This window comes from Nicotiana sylvestris, chromosome 10, assembly GCF_000393655.2.
Source record: "Nicotiana sylvestris chromosome 10, ASM39365v2, whole genome shotgun sequence".
Taxonomy (NCBI): domain Eukaryota; kingdom Viridiplantae; phylum Streptophyta; class Magnoliopsida; order Solanales; family Solanaceae; genus Nicotiana; species Nicotiana sylvestris.
In genome coordinates, this window is record NC_091066.1 from 134,991,301 (window position 1) to 135,010,252 (window position 18,952).

Here is an 18,952-nt window from a genome sequence, read left to right on the forward strand (position 1 = left end):
GATGAGCTCATTCTTATCATTTTTTATCATGGTCATGCCTCTCTTTTTTGGCACACATTGCACCGGGATCACCTAAGAACTATCTGCAATGGGGTAGACTACCCCGACATCTAACCACTTGATAATCTCTTTCTTTACTACCTCTTGCATTGATGGGTTCAACCGACGTTTATGTTCCATACTTGGTTTCGTCTCGCTCTCCAATTGGATTTAATGTTCACAAATTCCCACGGGGATCCCACGGATGTCCGTAATTGTCCATCCAATGGCTTGCCTATGCTCTTTCAAGACTGCCAACAATTGGTTTACCTGCACATCATTTAACAAAGATGAAACTATTACTGGTAAAGTATCATTAGAGCCAAGAAATTTATACCTTAAGTGCGGAGGAAGTGGCTTGAGCTCTAGTTGTGGTGGCTCAATGATTGATGGCTTTGCGGGAGGTGTGTCCCTATTCTCCAAGTCAAGAGAAAGCTTTGTCGGAGTATAAGTATAGGATCCAAGACCCTCCAATGCATTTACCGACTCCATGTACCCATCCATGTCTTCACCATCAAAGTTTACCAAAATAGCCGCCAATGCCTCACCAAGGCATTGTTCTTCCATTTTTATTTCGATGGCATCTTCTACCTCATCAACAATATATACCACTGAAATGCTCTCATACTCATGGGGTAGTTTCATAGCCTTGGTCACTTGAAATGTGACTTCTTCATCATTCACCCAGATTTTAATTTCGTTCCGCTCCGAATCCATGAGGGCTCTTCCCGTGGCTAGGAATGGTATCCCCAAAATGATAGGGATTTCTTTATCAATCGCACAATCAAGAATTACAAAATCGGCGGGCAAATGGAACTCTCCCACTTTTACAATCACATTGTCAACAATTCCTACCAGTCGCTTAATGGAACGATCGGCCATTTGTAATCTCATGCTTGTTGGCCTTGGAATCCCTAATCCCGCTTGCTTGTAAATGACGAGCGACATCAAGTTAATGCTAGCCTCATTGTCACAAAGGGCTCTTGCAAAATCATGCGCCCCGATAGTGCATGGAATAGTAAAGGCTCTCGGGTCTTCTTTCTTTTGAACTTTGGTTGTGGCAATAATAGAGCTAACCCGGTGAGTCATGTTTACTCATCATTCTTTGTGGTACTCTTTTTGGTGATCAAATCCTTCAGATATTTGTCAAACCCTGGCATTTCTTGAAAAGCTTCCAAGAATGGAATGTTCACCGATAATTGCTTTAGAATGTCATAGAACTTCTCAAGCTTGCTATCATCAACCCTTCGCGCAAGTCTTTGAGGAAAAGGAGGAGGTCTAGGAATAGGAGATGGAGCTTTTGATGTCTCTTTCACTTTTTCCTTTACCCCTTCTCGGTTCCTTCTTGCGCCTTCTCTTCTTCCGGAACCCTTCCAACTTCAACAACCCTTTGCTCTTCCGCTTCAACTTCTTGTTCGGCCTCTTCCCCTAAAACCGCTTGCTCAATTTCTCCTTGTAGCACCTTCCCACTTCGAGTAGTTATTGCCATGACGTGAGAAGTTGGACCACTTCCACCACCCTTTGGGTTCGAAATAGTGTCACTTGGAAGTTGCCCTTTTTGCTTTGGGTTTTGCTCCCTAGAAAAGTCTCTCATTTGCATCTCCAGTTTTTGAATGGATGCGGTATGAGAGCCAACAATCTCGGTCATGTTCCTCATGGACGTGTCAGACTTTTCTTGGTTTTGCAATACTCTTTCAAGCATGCTTTCTAACTTAGAATCACTTGAGGACCCTTGATTTGTGTATTGAACCTTTGGGGGAACATAGGGGTTGGAGCTACGGTTTGCAAAGTTGTTGTTGTTGTTCCAATTTCCTTGATGCGAGCTACCTTGGTCATGTCTCCATTGTTGGTTGCTTTGCCCTCGTGGGGTATGCCTCCATTGGTTTTGTTGCCATTGACCATGGTATGGTTGCCTTTGATACCTTCCTTGAGGGTTGTTGACATAATTTACTTCCTCAAAATCCTCATTTGATAAGGGTTGCACATCTTCCACCGCATTCACTTTCTTCGTTTGGTTCTCGGTGAACATCTTTGTCAACACATTGACATTTGTAGCGAGCCCTGCAATCACCTGATCTCTCTCTTGATTTTCCTTGATAATGTTGCTCAAGGAAGGGGAACCATATTTAATTCCACCTGTTGTGTCCTCGGAGTGCCATGCTTGGTTATGCTTTGCCATTTTGTCGAGGATTTGTGTCACCCTTGCGAATGATTTATCCATGAAAGATCCGTCAGCTGCATTCTTGGCTATAGCTTGGTTCATAGGATCCAAACCCATATAGAATTTTTCCAATAGCATAGAATCTGGAAAACCATAGTTTGGAGACCTCACCAAATATAATTTGAATCGATCCCATGCCTCACACAACTGTTCTACCTGTATTTGCTTGAAAAAGAAGATTTTATCCTGCAGCTCAGACTTCTTACTTTGCAGAACCACTTAGACAAGAACGCCCGGACAAGTTCGGGCCAAGAATGGATAGAGTTCGGTGGCAGATTCTGGAGCCATTTCCTTGCATCCCCAGCTAGAGAATACTTGAAGCATCTCAACCTCAAGGAATCATCAGAGACATTATTTTGCTTGTACATTGCACACACACCCAAGAAGTTTCTAAGGTGTTGTGTTGGATCATTATCGGTGGAATTTCTGAAGAACCCTTCTGCTTTGAGCATAAGGATTAAACCGTGTTCCACTTTGAATGTTGCAGCGCCAACAGCTGGAGGTACAATAGCATTTGTATCCTCAATGTACTCCTCGATGTCTACAAAAGGATTTTCTCCCATATCTGCCTCTACGTCATCGCCATATTCAGACATGTTTTCCTATCAACACCAAGCAAAACAAGCAAAGTGTGATGGAATAGAATAAGACGTAAAGTAAAGCGCACACTACTTAGTAATTTCGAAACCGTATTCCCCGGCAACGGCGCCAAAATTTGATACGATTAAATTACACTTTAAGAAATAGTGTAAGGCGGTCGGTGTCAAATATAGTAACCCAACAAGGTTGCGGTCAAATCCCACAGGGAATAGGTGTGAAAAGGTTACTCAAATAGTGTGTTGCTCGACTAAAGTCATAATTCTATTTAGTTACGGTAACAAGAGTATGAATTAACATTAACAAGAGTTTGAGTTGACTTTGTTTTAAAGTAACAACTAATTGGAATATTGAGACTGTAAATAATTGGATTAAAGAAACCAAGGTTGTGTCCCTTTTAATGAAGTGTAATGCTATCGGTGTTAATATGATATATTTCTAATGTAAGGTCCTTTTGATATGCAATGATGTCTCAATAACTACCCAATATTTTCCAATAGTTGGGTAGTATTTTCTCTTTATGATTTTTCCAAATATAAAAGAGTTGCAATTAAGAACAATCAATATATGCCAAATAAAACTCATTTATTCCTAAGCGATTTTATTAAACAAGGTTTAAAGTCTTGAGTCTTTGATATTTACTTCTACCAAATTCTAACCCACTTTTCCAAGCAAAGCAAGAATTTAATGGCACTTGTTAATGTTTGCAACCACCAACAATAAATGAAGAATGAGAAGTAAATAAATATCAACCAACCATTATATATATATTCAATGTTAAACACCCATTTAGGGTCTTCAACCTTAGTATTTAAAGTTAGCTACTCATACTAAAATACAAAAGCAAGAGAATACTAAATGCCATAAAGCTTACAAAGTAAAGATTCTTGACCCAAAATCTTCCAAAAGTGAAGAATATTTAAGTCTTGGAATGTAGCTCAAAAACTAGACAAGATGAGCCCACAAAATCATCATAAATCTATTTATAGTGGGCTGAAAATCGGGAGAGAAAATGGACAAAAATACCCTTTCAGTTCAGATATACGACCGCATTTGTGTCGCAAAGCAAACATGCAGTTCGCATTTTTGACAAGTCCATCGCAGAATGTAACCCTAGTTTCCAGGCCTTCACCGCATTGATGTTTTGCGGTCCGCATTGTATAAATGCGACCGCATTTTGCATCGCATTTTCTTCCTTCAGCAGCCTCCATGATTGGTTTGCAGTCAATTTTGCGGCTCGCAAACAAATTATGCGATCACAGAAAGGACCGCATTCTTGACATTGAACTTTGCCCAGAACTCTGTTTTGATCTGCGATCTCAGTGTGATTTATGTGGCTCGCATGTGTGATTTAGTGGGCTCCCATTTCATTATCAGTTTAAGATGGGCTAGACAGGGTCTGGCTTATCAGGGGAATTTGCATCTATACCCGCTTTTGTGTCACATTTTAACTTGTGCTCGCTTTGCAAAAAAAATTACAAGTGTACCCGTTTTTTCGCATAACTTCAGCATACGAGGCTGAAGTAGCAAAGCCAATCACGCAAAACTTCAGCATTCTAGTAGCCGGGCCGTTTTTGTGTTGTAACTGGAAACTTCAGCTCTAGAGCTGAAGTTTTTTACCACCTATTAATATTACATACTAGAGTTGAAGTTTTCATAGCTGAAGTTTTTGTTTTGTAACTGGGAAACTTCAGCTCTAGAGCTGAAGTTTTTTTACCACTTATTAATATTACATACTAGAGCTGAAGTTTTTGTGTTGTAAATGGGAAATTTTAGCTCTAGAGCTAAAGTTTTTTTACCACCTATTAATATTACATACTAGAGCTGAAGTTTTTTTACCACATATTAATATTACATACAGTTGCTCGTCTTGTATTAGCTAGGAAGGTATAAATATTTTTAAATTAATTAAAAATATGAAAGTCACAAGAAAAAAATAAAGGTCAGAGTGGGATATATACATGTATCATCTGGGTGATTGGATTAGTGGGTAGAAAGCAGAGGAGAGAGCTAGAGCAGTCATTCCAATTCTCAAAGGGAAAAAAGAAAACTAAAAAATAAAGTAAGAACGTGAAAGGGTAGCTTTTGCACAGCTTGTGATGTTGTTTTTATGCATATCGATCTCAATCTAGATCCTTGCTTTCTTCTGGTGAGGTACTGAAGCGGAGAAGAAAGGGAGCTGAAGTTGTTTAAAAAGTGGGTACGAGTTAAAAGTTTTTAAAAAATGGGTATAGGTTAAATGGGGGCGACCAAATAGGGCGTCCCGTGCAATTTTTACGGCTTATCATCATGTAGTAATAATGCCGGATAGCTACTTTCCTATAAGTAAAAAATGAGAAATTTTCATCTAAGTATTATCTTTTAGTGGTAATTAGCTATCTATAGATATCATTTTCTATATTACAGATTGTAGATACATTTTCTGTTGTTATGAGATGTATTAGATGTATTTAAGCTACTATATTATGAATAAAATAGCAAAAATAGGCGTGAATCAGGAGAAATCCAGCTAATCAGTTGTTGTATTCGGGTGTATTCGATTGTATTCATGACATGAAATATGGGATTACAGCTGGACAAATTATTATATTCGACTGTATTCACGACGTGAAACAGGGGGTTACACTGTTTTTAAATGGAAAGTGAATCAATTAACATAATAGACTCCTAATATATCTCAACAAACTCAATTATAACACACAAATTTTGTATATCCAGTTATAAAAAAGATTCACAACCAAAAAATACCCCAAAAACATAGCAATCTTCAGAGAAATTATATAATATGTCATAAATTATATTAATTAAAAAACATATGAATACATTCATGGCATATAGCGAGACAGTGAATACAATGAAATACATAGAATACAGCGGGATGCATTGAAATACAATGAAAAAAAAGACATTGAATACAATGAAATACATGGAATACAGCGAGATACATTGAATTACAATGAAAAAAAGACAATGAATACAATGAAATACACGAAAATACAACGTGATACATTGAAAAAATATTGAAATATATTAACAGAAAATCAAATTGCTCAGCCCCAAACTCCGTCGTCTTTATTCAAGAACAACCCCTAATTTCTGGCTCTTATTACATGAGTTTTTGCTACTCTTTGTTTGTTTTCAAGAACTCAAAGAACATCCTCAACTTTGTTCGTTTATTTCTCCATCAAAGAAACTATGAGTAATCTGCAAACTCATCGTTCTTACCAACTTCCCCATAATCACACACGAAATTCCTCACCCAATTATTATGGCAATCACCAACAGCAAAGGCGTCCCATTATCAGAGAGTTCACAATCCAAGCACGAATTATCCGTCTTTCGAAGTTGGTTCGTCAGAGAAGTCTTCGTGGTATACCAGGCAAAATCAATGTTTGCAATTAATGGTAGGTGATGTGGTTGAGAAGAATTTTGAGATTGAGCATCGTGTTTTCAGGGAAAGGAGGAAGAGAATGACATGTATTAAAGTAGAGAGAGAAAGAAAATAATGTTACTGAATAACGTATTTAGTGGCTTAAGAAAAATTAGATATTTTGCTATAAACATTAAAAGGTATGTATAGAATATAATTTTTTTAAATGGTATTTATTTAATAAAGGTGTTAACCTTTGCTATAGGAGGTAAAAATTCCTTAAAAAATAGCTATTGTAATGTAGTTTCAAAATCTCACTAGTGAAATTTTAGGATATTGAAACTTTATGACATTATTGACTATTGTTCAATTACAAATGGCTGATTTGTGAATTTTATCCTGCATACTGCATTGGTAAGTTCTAAGAGAGAAGGGGGGGGGGGGGTGCCTAGTTTATTAGGTTATTTATGAATGAATCAATTATATTTCATCGTATATGAATGAATGAAATAGACATGGTGTAGGCTTTTCTGCTTATGCATTTAGGTTATATCTACTAATTGATCACACTGTTTCTGTTTACATTTCTCTATTCAAGGGTTTGTCTTTTGGAGTGTACTATTTTCTTAATATTATAAACTTATTCCCTCCGTCTCATATTTTGTGTCTTATTTCTCTTTTACACATTCTTTAAAAAATATTAATTAGGAAAAGGATTGGACTATCTTACCCTTATTTATGTTTTAAGATATAATCTCTTTTCATTGAATACTTATTCTATTTATATGTTATCTACATCTTTAAGAACAATTATTACTAAGTGTAAAAAAGAAAAAAATAATTAATTTTTTCTTGAACTTCTAAAATAATAAATATTTTGAGATAATTATTTTTAGTAAACAAGACTTTTAATATGAGACGGATGGAATCTTTAGGAGCCAACTAAGATTTTGTTCAACAAACAATATCAGATGATTGGGCGATCTGTCCTCGAACCAAGAAAGCCTGACTACAAACTTAGAAATATAAGAAAAAGAGGAAGATTATACAATTGTCCTCAGAATTATTAAATATATCTAGAAACTTGGAAGATGTCAGAACAACATTACAATTGTCAAACTTTTGTCTTTTGATATGAGATCTCATGCCTAGTTGTAGAAATGACAGAATAGTTTTCTTTTTCTTTTTTTCTGTTTTTTGGGATTTCGTGGCAATGGCTTGGGATGTGGACAAAGATTAGTTATGGTCAATCATTTAGAAACTTAGGGTGGTAAAAGTAGCATGAGTTTAACTTCTACGACAATGTAAACACAACTTTACACAATTAAGTCATTCAAAAACTAAGGAGTACTCTGGTAGAAGTAAAGATAATTTTAGTATAAAAATTTTGGACCGTCTTGTTCTTGGTTTGGTTACTAATTTTGGGATAAATTATGCCAATACTAAAAAAAATATTGGGATAATTTATACCTATCAGAGCGTGGAATAGTAATTCCAGGATAAAATAGTAAAATTAACAATTTCAGAATTAATACAACATATCAAACAGTCAATAAGAAATAACTAGGATGTCTAATCTCAGCATAACTAATTCAAGCGTAACTCGTTTTCAAAACAAACGACCCCTAAGATTCTCACTTTCGTGTGTATTTTTACACTATTACCTGCAATAATTAGGAATAACTATATATAGAAAACAAAGGTATATGATAACTTAGAAAATAAAGTAATTAATCTATTATAATAAGTTGAATGATACTTATAGTAAAAAGTCCTTACAAAGACATATATAATTTAAATTTAGAAATTAACTACAAGTAAGTATTACTTAAATACCCGAAGGATCGGTAAAGCACGCTCCAAGGCCCGGTGAATAATGGATCAGTCCCTCCAGGACGGATGCACATAGGATGAAATTTTTAATATGCAACGTTTATGTTTTAAAAAAAAAGTTATTTCGTCAATGTGTATAAGTTAAATCTAAAAAAAAAGTACAAAACAAGCAGTTTCTGTGGACAAAATATTACTTTGGCGTTTCTGAGGACCAACAGCAGCATTGACTTTTGTCAACACTGCTGGCAAAGCAGAGGATTAGTTTAGTTATCCGAATATCTATTGGGAGTAGTTAGTAACTGACATTTGTAACGTTTAATAAAGTCTGGATTTGCTTTTCTCCATTTGTTTAATGTTAAATCTTTCTCTAAGTTGAAAAAAGCAAATAACAATTAAGACATATTACATGCTTTTCAGAATATTACAATCTGTAAAGAAAGAAACAGACTTTAAACAAAATCATTGTTTTAAAGATCTTTGACCATCATTTCAGTTCACAAAATCTCCCAACTTTTTCAGCATATTTGAATAAACCATCCACAGTTCCTGCAAACAAAAAAAAGAAAAGAAAAATGGGTTCTCAAATTCTTTGGTTTCTTCTATTGCTAACTCTCACAACCATATGCAAAAGCAAGTCATGTCATCCAAATGATTTAAAGGGTCTTCAAGATTTCAAGGCTAGAATTCATTCAGATACTTCTGGCAGATTAAATAAATGGAAAAGCCAAGATTGTTGCAAATGGGAAGGCATTTCTTGCAATAATGAAAATGGTAGAGTTGTACAAATCAATTTACCAGGTCTCTATACTTCAGGTAATGCACCATTTCAATCTACTATGGCAGGAGAATTATCTCCTTCAATTACACTTCTGAAGTTTCTTGAGGTTATCGATATGAGTGAACTCGTTGGACTCGCGGGGCAAATTCCTCCTTCCATTGGTTTACATCTTCCAAATCTCAGAAAACTCAACTTTCTTAGTAACAATTTTAGTGGTTCATTACCACAAAGCATATGTAAGTTGTCTAAACTTGAAGAATTGTATCTCCAAGAAAATAGCTTTTCTGGTTTTCTTCCCTCATGTATTGGAGGTCTCAAGAATCTCAGAAGATTGGATATACATTCAAATAAACTTTCTGGTGCAATTCCTGAGTCTATAACAAGCTTGACAAATTTAGAAAGTTTGTGTTTTCAAGATAATTTCTTGAATGGGAATATACCAGAAAACATTGGCAATCTGCAAGTATTGAAAGAGCTTGATTTATCTAATAACTCATTAACCGGGATAATCCCTCGTTCCGTTGCTAAACTGTATTCCATTTCAAGTCTCTACCTAAATGACAATCAGCTTGAGGGAGAGATAACATTGCCTTCAAAACCTGGCCAGTTGTCTTCTCTGCAATTTCTAAGACTGCAAAATAATCGCCTCATTGGAACGATACCTCCATCGATTGGTTACTTGACTTCCCTTCAGAGACTTTCACTTGAAAATAATCAGCTTAAGGGTACTGTTCCTTCTGGTTTAGGTAATCTGAAGTCACTCACACAGTTATATCTCAGTTACAACCAGTTATCTGGTCAGTTACCACGATCAATAGGCGAGATTTCTCAGCTTCTCCTGTTGAGTATATCTCATAACATGATTGAAGGACCATTGCCTCATCAAATTTCTTCCCTTTCAAATCTTCAATCATTGGATCTATCATTCAACCTTTTGAAAATGTCAACCATTCCTAAGTGGCTTATGCAGTTGCCATCACTGTCGCGTATCTACTTAGCAGGATGTGGAATTCATGGTGAAGTTCAAGATTATATAAAACCACTAGCCAAATCATTGCAAGAACTAGACTTGTCAGCTAACCAACTTTCAGGAAGGATTCCTGTTTGGATCGGTAGTTTTACTCAGCTCTATACTTTAAATCTTTCAAATAACAAGTTTGTTTCTGAGATTCCCTCTACTGTCACAAATCTTGAAAATCTTGGAGTTCTAGACCTTCACTCTAATAAGCTAGAAGGCAGTGTGAATTCAGTTTTCCAGATGAAGAGCAGGTTTGAAGGAGGATCATTGGCATATCTTGATCTTTCCGATAACAGTTTCTCAGGTGTCATTGACCAGATTGGGAGGGGAGGACAAGAAAATATCCGATACTTGAATTTATCGCATAATTTTCTCAAAGGTAGATTACCAACATCCATAGGAGCATTGATATCAGTACAGACATTGGATCTCAGTTATAACAGATTAGGCTCTAACCTGCCAACATCACTGGCCAATGTTAGCACTCTGGAGAGACTGATGCTGCACAAGAATCATTTCACCGGCAGAATCCCTGAGAAGTATTTAAAGCTGAGAAATCTGAAAGAGCTGAACCTCTCAGATAATCTTCTGGAAGGGAAAATACCTTATGGGAAGCCATTTGTTGATTTTCCTAAAAGCTCATACTCTGGAAATAGAGGTTTATGTGGGAAACCACTTCCTCCCTGCAAATCTTGAACTTCAACTTTTTGTTGTTCTTCACATAATTTTATAGAAACAATTTAATACAGAAGATCAAACTGCAAATGCAACTCTTCACTTCAATCTTTCGGTCTTGTCATTGTTTTGGATCAGCTCACTATATACATTTAGCAGGTAACTTTATTTGTTAAGCATCCAATGGTAATTTATAGAAATTGTGACTATCTGATATGACAGGCCAAATTACACTGATAGCATAAACAAATTTTACACTGTCAGTAGAAATGTATGCCTATGTGTCATCTATAGGCCACAAGTTCGAGCCGTGGAATCAGCCGCTTGATGCTTGCATTAGGGTAAACTGCCTACATCACACCCCCTTGGGGTGCAGCGCTTCCCGGAGCCTGCATGAACTTGGGATGTTTCATGCACCGGGCTATCCCAGTAAAAAGTATGTAGTTATGGTGAAAATCAAAACTGAGTGTCCATACACATTAAAACCTTATCCTACCCTCATATATTGGCATTTAAGAACACAAGTATTAAAAGTATCTGATTTTGGTGAAAATCAACACAAGTATCCATTACATATGAAGACCTTTACCTCCCCCACATATTGGCATTTATTTAACATCAAAAGCACTAAAAATCTGGTGTTGCTGCAAAGTTAATTAAACAGATTGTTATATTATCAAACAAAAAGAATGAATTAGAATTTATTCCATTAACTGATTTCTCAATGTCGTCCATGAATTCATACACGTATATAGCTAATGCAGTATGCAATCGACTTGTCCAGAACTCATGTCATAGTAATCTGAATGCGAGAAATCATCCTTAGCAGTTCCCATGGAACCTGCTACACTTATAATCTGCTTGCATTATGGAGACACCGAAGATTTTGATAAATGGAGGAATGGAAAGACAGAGAGGTAGGCACCAAAAGCGAGGGACAGCTGAACTTCTCTAAGTAACTCTCTTTATTTGCCATATCTTAACACTTCCACTGTCTGTGCAGCTATTCAAGGGGCTCTCTATTCCGACCCCAGTTGCTGATAATTTGCATAATCAATTTCATTTAACCGTATACAACATAAAACCTGCTCCGGCAATTCTTCAGCTTTATTTCCCTGCTTGGAAAGTGGGAAAAGGCATTACCTAGATGGAAAAAATGACTTCCAAGGCCGAAAAATAATCTGGAAAAAAAAAAGAAGAAAAAGGAATGGTACGTCGGAGACAAATATTTACCTGAATTGTTAGCCCAACATCCAAGCAACAGAGCTTTAGCCTATCTAGGAATGTCTCAAAACCCTTTCTAGAGATGTAACTGAATCTATGCATATCTATGTCAATCTCAAAGTAATTCTCTCCCTGCAAAAAAGATCATTAGCAACCGACGTCAGATTCAAAACCTTGTTACATATTTCTTTCTTAATCGAGAAATTGGGCCACACTCTAGATGTATGCAAACTGAAGCATTTGTAAATAAATTTTCGGATGAAATTTTTTAGGTGAAGTATGCTTCCATAACAAATGCAAAGCAAAATGTGTAAAAATCTAATACTTTCAGATGAGAAGTTAAAATGTGTGTCATGAGAAGGAGAAGTTTTCCACATAGAGAAAGAGTGTCTCCAGCAATTTACGACAAAAGATGGTTCATGTTTCATCTGTCATTCTAAAAAAGCTCTTCATTCATTCAGTAATCTTTGTTGATAGGTAAATTACTTTATTATCCAAGCCACCGAAGAACTATCTTAATTTACACCATACTAGTGGATGATTTTTCGCCATTCAAAATGGCATGTCACCTTTTTCCTTAAAAGTAAACGTTAAAAGGGAATGACAGCATTTACACAAATCATTCGGTTGGACTTTTAACAAATTTGAGTAGAACAAGAAGTACAGCCAAATCAGACGCAAATCTAAAATGAACAAAATCTGGGTTAACTTTACCTTGTAAAACTGATGTTGAGGACGTGAAAGAACAGGCTTTTCATTGTAGGCATGCATAAGCTTCCTCTCTGCAGCACTTAATGGAAGGTCCTCCATATTTGCAACACGTCCCAATATCTTCAATCTTTCCCTGAAAGGTGCAGTATGTTCAACAGGAAAAGCCCTTACTTTTTCCACTTCGTCATCAATCAGCCTCTGTCCAAGATAAGAGCAGGGGAGGAAAGTAATAACTATTTGTCAAATACTAACTCGCTAACCAAAATCTGATAAGAATATATCTAATAGTATAAAATGGAGAAACTGACAGTATAAAAGAGTGATTTTGAAACAAGTTATACACAGAAAAAAGAGGAAAGAAAAAGGATAAATATGAGAAAACATGAATTCTCAAACTTACCCTGATATTCTCTTGAAAATGAGGTGGAAGTTCCTTAGCATAACTTTCTGAAAGCTTAAAGTACAAGACAAAACTCATCCCTTCACCATCAATTTCGCCCTGAAAAATTGCGGTAGGATATAACGGGATCTGCAGAAGAAAACAGCACCTCAGCAACATGAGGAAATAGTTACATATAAAATGGATAATCCAATGAGTGTAGAACATTAAGAAAGTAAGGATAAAGTGGCAAATCCTATGAATATAGGCATTAAGAAAGTAACCAATGATGCCTACACGGGTACATTTAATTCCACAGCACATATGAAGTATGAAAAGGCTGAGTTGAGCGCTAACAGGAGCACTTTGGGGGCATAGAAAAGCTAAAACCAAAAGGCAAGGCTAAGCATGGTATGAAATGGCTGCATACAGATAAATGATTAAATGACTACTCAAATAATGAAACACGGTATAATTAGGACACAATTAGTGGTTACGCTACATTTCATATATACTCAATTAACCCATGAGGGGGGCCAAATATTCCTATTCAACTAGCTTTTATAAAATTTAAAACTGATGCAGAATACTTTAGACTTTGAAGAGAAAAATAAATTGCACCAACAATCTTAAAATGAACAAAGCAGATAACATTGAAAAAACTTTCAGAATCTTGAAAGCTTTTATGAAGTTAGATCAAGAAAAAAAATGAAATAAATACTCATTTACATAAATTCTAAAATAAATGATACCTGGACATTCACGACAAGAATGGGAGGAAGTGTCCCAGAATGTTCAATGACGGGAAGTTCCACAAGTCGAGCTATATGAAATATCTTTCTCTGGCTTAAAAATACATCAACACCAAAAGGATAATATGCTGCATGATTTGGAGCAAGTACCTTCTTTTTATCCCTGCACAAAGCAAATATGTGATATGAAATATCATATACAAGTACAACATAGGAACTAGTGCGATTATCAGATGGATGTTCTCTAAGTTTTTACATGATTAAACACAGTTTTATATAAGCTTTTGTACGTAACTCTGGGCATGTGAGCACTTAAAGAAGGAAGCACTTTACCTGAAATAGTTTTCTCCCCGAACCCTGAAAGTGCCCGGTTCAATCTGGGACCAACTATCAGGCATTTTCTTCTCCAACGGGCAAACTGGTACTTGGGAACCAGCTATTGGTCTTTGAAGCAGGGCTTTAGACGAAACTGTACCACATAAAGGATAAGAGTCAGTTTGTTTTTCCTCATTTCCCTGATCCGTTAAACAGATGGAAGATGATGGTACTCATTCCTATCTACAAATCAAAATCTGGAGTGCAGCTTTCATACTGAAAATTGACTTATGATTCTATCATTATCCACTTACTCTTGATCATACTAACCCTGTTCCTCATTCCTTTCCTTCTCTTCCTGATTTCACTAGTTTGTTTTATAACGGAACATCAACAAACATTGTACATTTGACACTAGTAACAGCAGGGAGTAATTTAGATATCTCTCGAATCAATTGTAACAAATATCCTCCATTTGGATTTTCATTAATGAGTCAAATCCCTGAAATAACCTGACCTCCAAAATGCCCAAAGAAATCATATTTATTGCGATGTATCAATACTAAGTTGCTATCTTACGACAAGAGAGGGTTGCACAAGTGGTAAGCATCCTCCGACTGTAAGGTTAAGGTATTTATCTATCAGTACCAGTTCAGACTCAATGAACCTATGCCAATTATACCGTAGAAAGAAGAAGAAAACAGTTCAAAATTGTCCACAACTGTTTGCAAGCAATATTTCTAGGAGCGCCGAGGATAACGTAAATTCCAAAGAGTAATTCTTCTTGGCATCAGATGGCACAAACATTTTCTAATAAGAAGATGATAGTTGAAGAATATAACAAGTTCTTTTTGGAAGAAAAAGAAAATTCACCACAACAATACTAAATCCTATAATAGGCTGAGGTCAACAAAGCAATTCATGAAATTTCATTTTCCCCATGGTTGATGGAAACATAAATCAGTTGATTCATTCTGTGCAATTGGTAAAAGGTAGTCAAAAACTAATTTCAGAAAGAGCATTGAAAAGTAGAAATAAATACGAACACCGAATCACTTATGGATGCACATGGATAAACACTACAGTGAAGCAACTAGACCACAAGGGAAAAAGGGGAGACATAGAAACTTACGCAAAGCAGCATTAGGATTTCCTTCTCTCCATTTGAAAGGAAGTTTTAAGGCAGCTTTCTTCCTAGCACTTGGAGAATTATCGCTAAGAGATCTTCTCTTCTCAACTGGTGCAACCGTGGAAGCAAGACAGGGCAAACAGTTGTTTGAAAGAATTCCACAGTTATCCAACAAACCATCTTCCCTGCCGCTGCTTTCATTAGCCGAGGAAGAGATTTCATCAATAAATACAGGCTGTACCTCACTGTGGGGTCCATCAAGTTTCGTTCTAGAATCTGCATCTTTTGGATGCGGCAAATTGTTTGGGTGGGCATGGACCTCAGCATCCCCATGATTGGCATCTCTCAAAGAAGCTACGCTGGTTCGCCCACAATCAAAGCTGTTGAGAGAGAGCACATCTGCAGAATATTGTGTTTACATTTCTATTCTTAAATTTCACAACTGCAGATAGAATGTAAAGGCTGAAGTTAGAAAGCCATACCATCAGCAACGCTCTGGAAATCTTCGTCACTGCCATCAGAATCGAATATTGCAGCAGAATCAAACCATGCTTCCTCAGTGCTTCCTGTTTTTGCGTTATAGCACTAAATGTTAGAAAAGGTTGGTAGTGATGTTTTATCCGCTATCCAGCTTTAGGTTGAACAGATAGAAGTAATGTGAAGTTAAACTATGCAAAATATCCCTCCCGGGAATGACGGAAGGTAATTGAAGATATGATAGAGAAGATATCGGTCATGATCTAAAGGCACCTGCTTAGTCCAATTTCAAAGGCACACCGCTCATTTTAGAAGTGAAAACATTGCAAGGATATTAGCAATTTTTAGTAATTTAGCGTTGTATAAGATATATAATACACCATCAATTAACATTATTAATATAAGAGAACAGCTTGAATCTTTCTTTGGGACTTCAATTGGTACTGTGAGATACATCCAAGCACATTTATAAGCGCAGTATCTTTATAATTTCCATTAATCACACTGTCTATTTTGACACAAAGAATAAGCAATTATCCATATCCTCGTGTTACATTCTCATAATCATATTTCATTTAGACAGTCAACCTAAAAGAAGAGGGCCAAATTTATAAACTCACTTCCATTAGTAACGGTATGGTTTATTCAAATACTAAGTGTCAAATTGTCAAGAGAAGGATAGCATAGTAGTTAGGACTCTCTACCTCCAACCACACGTTGGAGATTCAAATCGACAAGGGAGCAAAGTGGAAAGGGAAACTGTTTGGCTCCTAGATGAGGATATGGGGGAGTGGGGCTTACCATATTTCAAAAAAAAAATCAAGAAAGAAAGAAATCGTTGAAGAAAAACCTTGGTACGCATTTCACCTATCAGCACCACACAGGTGTGTGCTAATTAAGTTGGCAAAGATTAATGACATTTATCAGCTACTATATCTCATAAGGAGAAAAATTTTAAACCTTTTTAACAATTTGGGCATCGCCTCCTCATCTCTCTAGGATTTGTACCTAGCTATTTATACACATTGCAATCTAGACTACCCATACCATACACTTAAATCGATTTAAATAGGTGCATAACATGGACAATAAAACTGTCAAAACAGTTCCTTTTCCTTTCCCCTTCCTCCTTCATCCAGTAATTAGCACAAGCCTTTCTTCTGCTATGTAAAGAATCGGCTACACTATGCCATTAAAGCATTTTGTATAACAATGTTGTCCCAGCTAACTTGTGCACACCTCAACTAATCCACAGTTACCTGCTACTTGTACGCTATTAAAGCATAATTTCACATTCCCTTGAACTCACCACTTCTCTACCCTTTTCCAAACCCAAAACCACTCCACACACACCCCACACCCATCCCCCCCCCACCCCCACGAGCACCCTAACACACACACCCCACAAGCAGTGTAAAAAAATGAAATAAAAAAATGAGCTAACAAAAGAAGTTGAAATTTTCCCATCAGAAAGCATCTAAACAACCTCCAAAGATAAATGCAGCCAACCAACCTTCAACTTAACTAAACCAAGTACAAATAAATTAAACTCCAAACACAGAATAGTCTCATACTCCATTCAACATTATAGATCAAAATCCGATAATCACAATTACATTGAACATGAAAACAAGCAAATTCCAAACACACAAATTAATGTACGCACACACAATCAAGAATCAAAAAACAAAAACAAAACAAAAAAAGGTACCATAGAAAGTGGGATTATTGAATGAACGATCCAAAGGGAAAGACTTGTCAACTTTATCAGCTGCTGATTGATCTGATATATGAGAAGACGCCCTTTTCTTTATTTTTCTTCTCTTCCTCCTTACACACTTCTTCTTTGAACCTCCAACACAGCCATCTGGCCGTGATACACATCCCCCCATCTCCACCCACCCGCCCACCCCCACCCACCACCCTACCCACCTTCCTTCTTTAAACTATAACAGATTATCAAAAAGGGTGTTCAGAATCAGCAAAAACAAATTGTGGGCATCAAGAAATATAATCGTTTTAATGAAAAAGAAGGAAAAATCCAAAAACTAAAATATAAATCTGGTCTTTATTAAATTAGAAAGAAGAAACCACACTCCTACCTTGTTTACACTAAAAGATTATAAAAAGGGTGTTCAGAATAAGCAAAAAAATCATTTGTGGGTATCAAGAATTATAGCTGATCGTATAATTCTTTTTGTTCAAGAAAACGAATAAGAAATAAAACCCACAAATAAAGATTTGATCTTTATTAGATTAGAGAGAAGAAATGTGAAAAAGAAGAGAACTTTATGAGCAATATTCTCTCCTTCTTCCTTCTAATTCATCTTCTCTCTTAAAGTTATAAAAAAAATCATTTCCTTTTTTCTTTTAATTTACCTGATTTTCAGAGCTACAAATGAGCTTAAAAAATTAAAAAAAATGAAAACAAACAAAAAACAAAATTCAAAACTTCTAAGTACCACCCTGGGAACAGAGAAAAGTCAATTTTGTGGTAGTATAAAAACTCTCTCACACACACACAGAGAGGTAAATATACTAGTGCCGGCAGTTGGATCGGGCCCGATAATGGGGATCCATTTAAGATGCCACGTGGCTGGAGATGAGAAACCGGACGTGCGTGGAATTGTGGTAAAGGTCTTTCAGAGTTTCAGTTCGCACGTGGGAAGATTAGTCAGTTTTTTTATTTTTTTATTTTTTTTCGAAAGTAGTCAGAATTTTATGATAATGTTTTTTGGATGTACTTTTGGAATTTAGTATTTATAGATTTCATGATAGTTTCACGTTTCTGTATGTCAGAATCCAAACACAGTAGGAGTACCTTTTTTTGCCATTTTTCTACAATTTGCAACTTTGTTGAACAACCATGATACTAAATTCTTCTTTTCTTTTCTTTTCTTTTTTTTAATTTTTATTCGGTGCTCGATATGTATTGATTATAGATGGAGAGATCACAACCTTAGGGGTCGTTTGGTAGGAGTTATAAGAATAGTGTTGAATAGGGTATATTAATAATGATGGTATTAGTAATGTTGGGATTAGTTATATTGACATTAGTTATTCTGAGATTATTTCTGATCCACTGTTTGGCTTGGTGTATTAAAGCATTGCATAATTTCTTTAAAAAATAGTTGTTTATAAAAACACCCTCCACATTTTTTAGCTTTGTACACTTTGAGAAATTTGAGGGGCAATTATGTCTTTAACCATGCTTATACAAGTATTAAAACCCTGCATTATTAATACCATGATTTGCTTGTATTAGTTATACATATGATAATACCAAATAAAATGTATAACTAATATTGTATTAGTTAAATATAGGAAGAAAAAACATACCAAACAAGAGATTAGTAATGCATAAAGTTAATGTTTGCATTGTTTTTTCTATTATCTCCTGCCAAACGGCCCCTCAGTGGACATGCTTGATGCTA

At 36.0% G+C, this 18,952-nt stretch overlaps 4 protein-coding genes across 4 annotated transcripts; 1 reads left to right on the plus strand and 3 right to left on the minus strand.

Moving 5' to 3' along the window:
- Nucleotides 1-210: 210 nt before the first annotated feature.
- Nucleotides 211-1,128, minus strand: LOC104230461 (uncharacterized). The gene has a single exon (XM_009783282.1). It carries the CDS (start codon nucleotides 1,126-1,128, stop codon nucleotides 211-213), a length of 918 nt encoding a protein of 305 aa, XP_009781584.1.
- A 2-nt stretch (nucleotides 1,129-1,130) lies between these two features.
- Nucleotides 1,131-2,856, minus strand: LOC104230462 (uncharacterized). The gene is made up of 3 exons (XM_009783283.1): nucleotides 2,467-2,856; nucleotides 1,368-2,416; nucleotides 1,131-1,317 (listed from the first exon to the last, which is right to left on the minus strand). The coding sequence occupies exons 1-3, from the start codon at nucleotides 2,854-2,856 to the stop codon at nucleotides 1,131-1,133; spliced, it is 1,626 nt and encodes a 541-aa protein (XP_009781585.1).
- A 5,633-nt stretch (nucleotides 2,857-8,489) lies between these two features.
- On the plus strand, nucleotides 8,490-10,572 carry LOC104230459 (LRR receptor-like serine/threonine-protein kinase FLS2). Its single transcript, XM_009783280.2, has one exon. It carries the CDS (start codon nucleotides 8,633-8,635, stop codon nucleotides 10,550-10,552), a length of 1,920 nt encoding a protein of 639 aa, XP_009781582.1. The 5' UTR covers nucleotides 8,490-8,632; the 3' UTR covers nucleotides 10,553-10,572.
- Nucleotides 10,573-11,221: 649 nt separating this feature from the next.
- LOC104230460 (uncharacterized) lies at nucleotides 11,222-17,416 on the minus strand. The gene is made up of 9 exons (XM_009783281.2): nucleotides 17,230-17,416; nucleotides 15,524-15,607; nucleotides 15,045-15,440; nucleotides 13,931-14,066; nucleotides 13,598-13,760; nucleotides 12,867-12,995; nucleotides 12,470-12,664; nucleotides 11,765-11,887; nucleotides 11,222-11,646 (listed from the first exon to the last, which is right to left on the minus strand). The coding sequence occupies exons 1-9, from the start codon at nucleotides 17,408-17,410 to the stop codon at nucleotides 11,551-11,553; spliced, it is 1,503 nt and encodes a 500-aa protein (XP_009781583.1). The 5' UTR covers nucleotides 17,411-17,416; the 3' UTR covers nucleotides 11,222-11,550.
- Nucleotides 17,417-18,952: the final 1,536 nt, after the last annotated feature.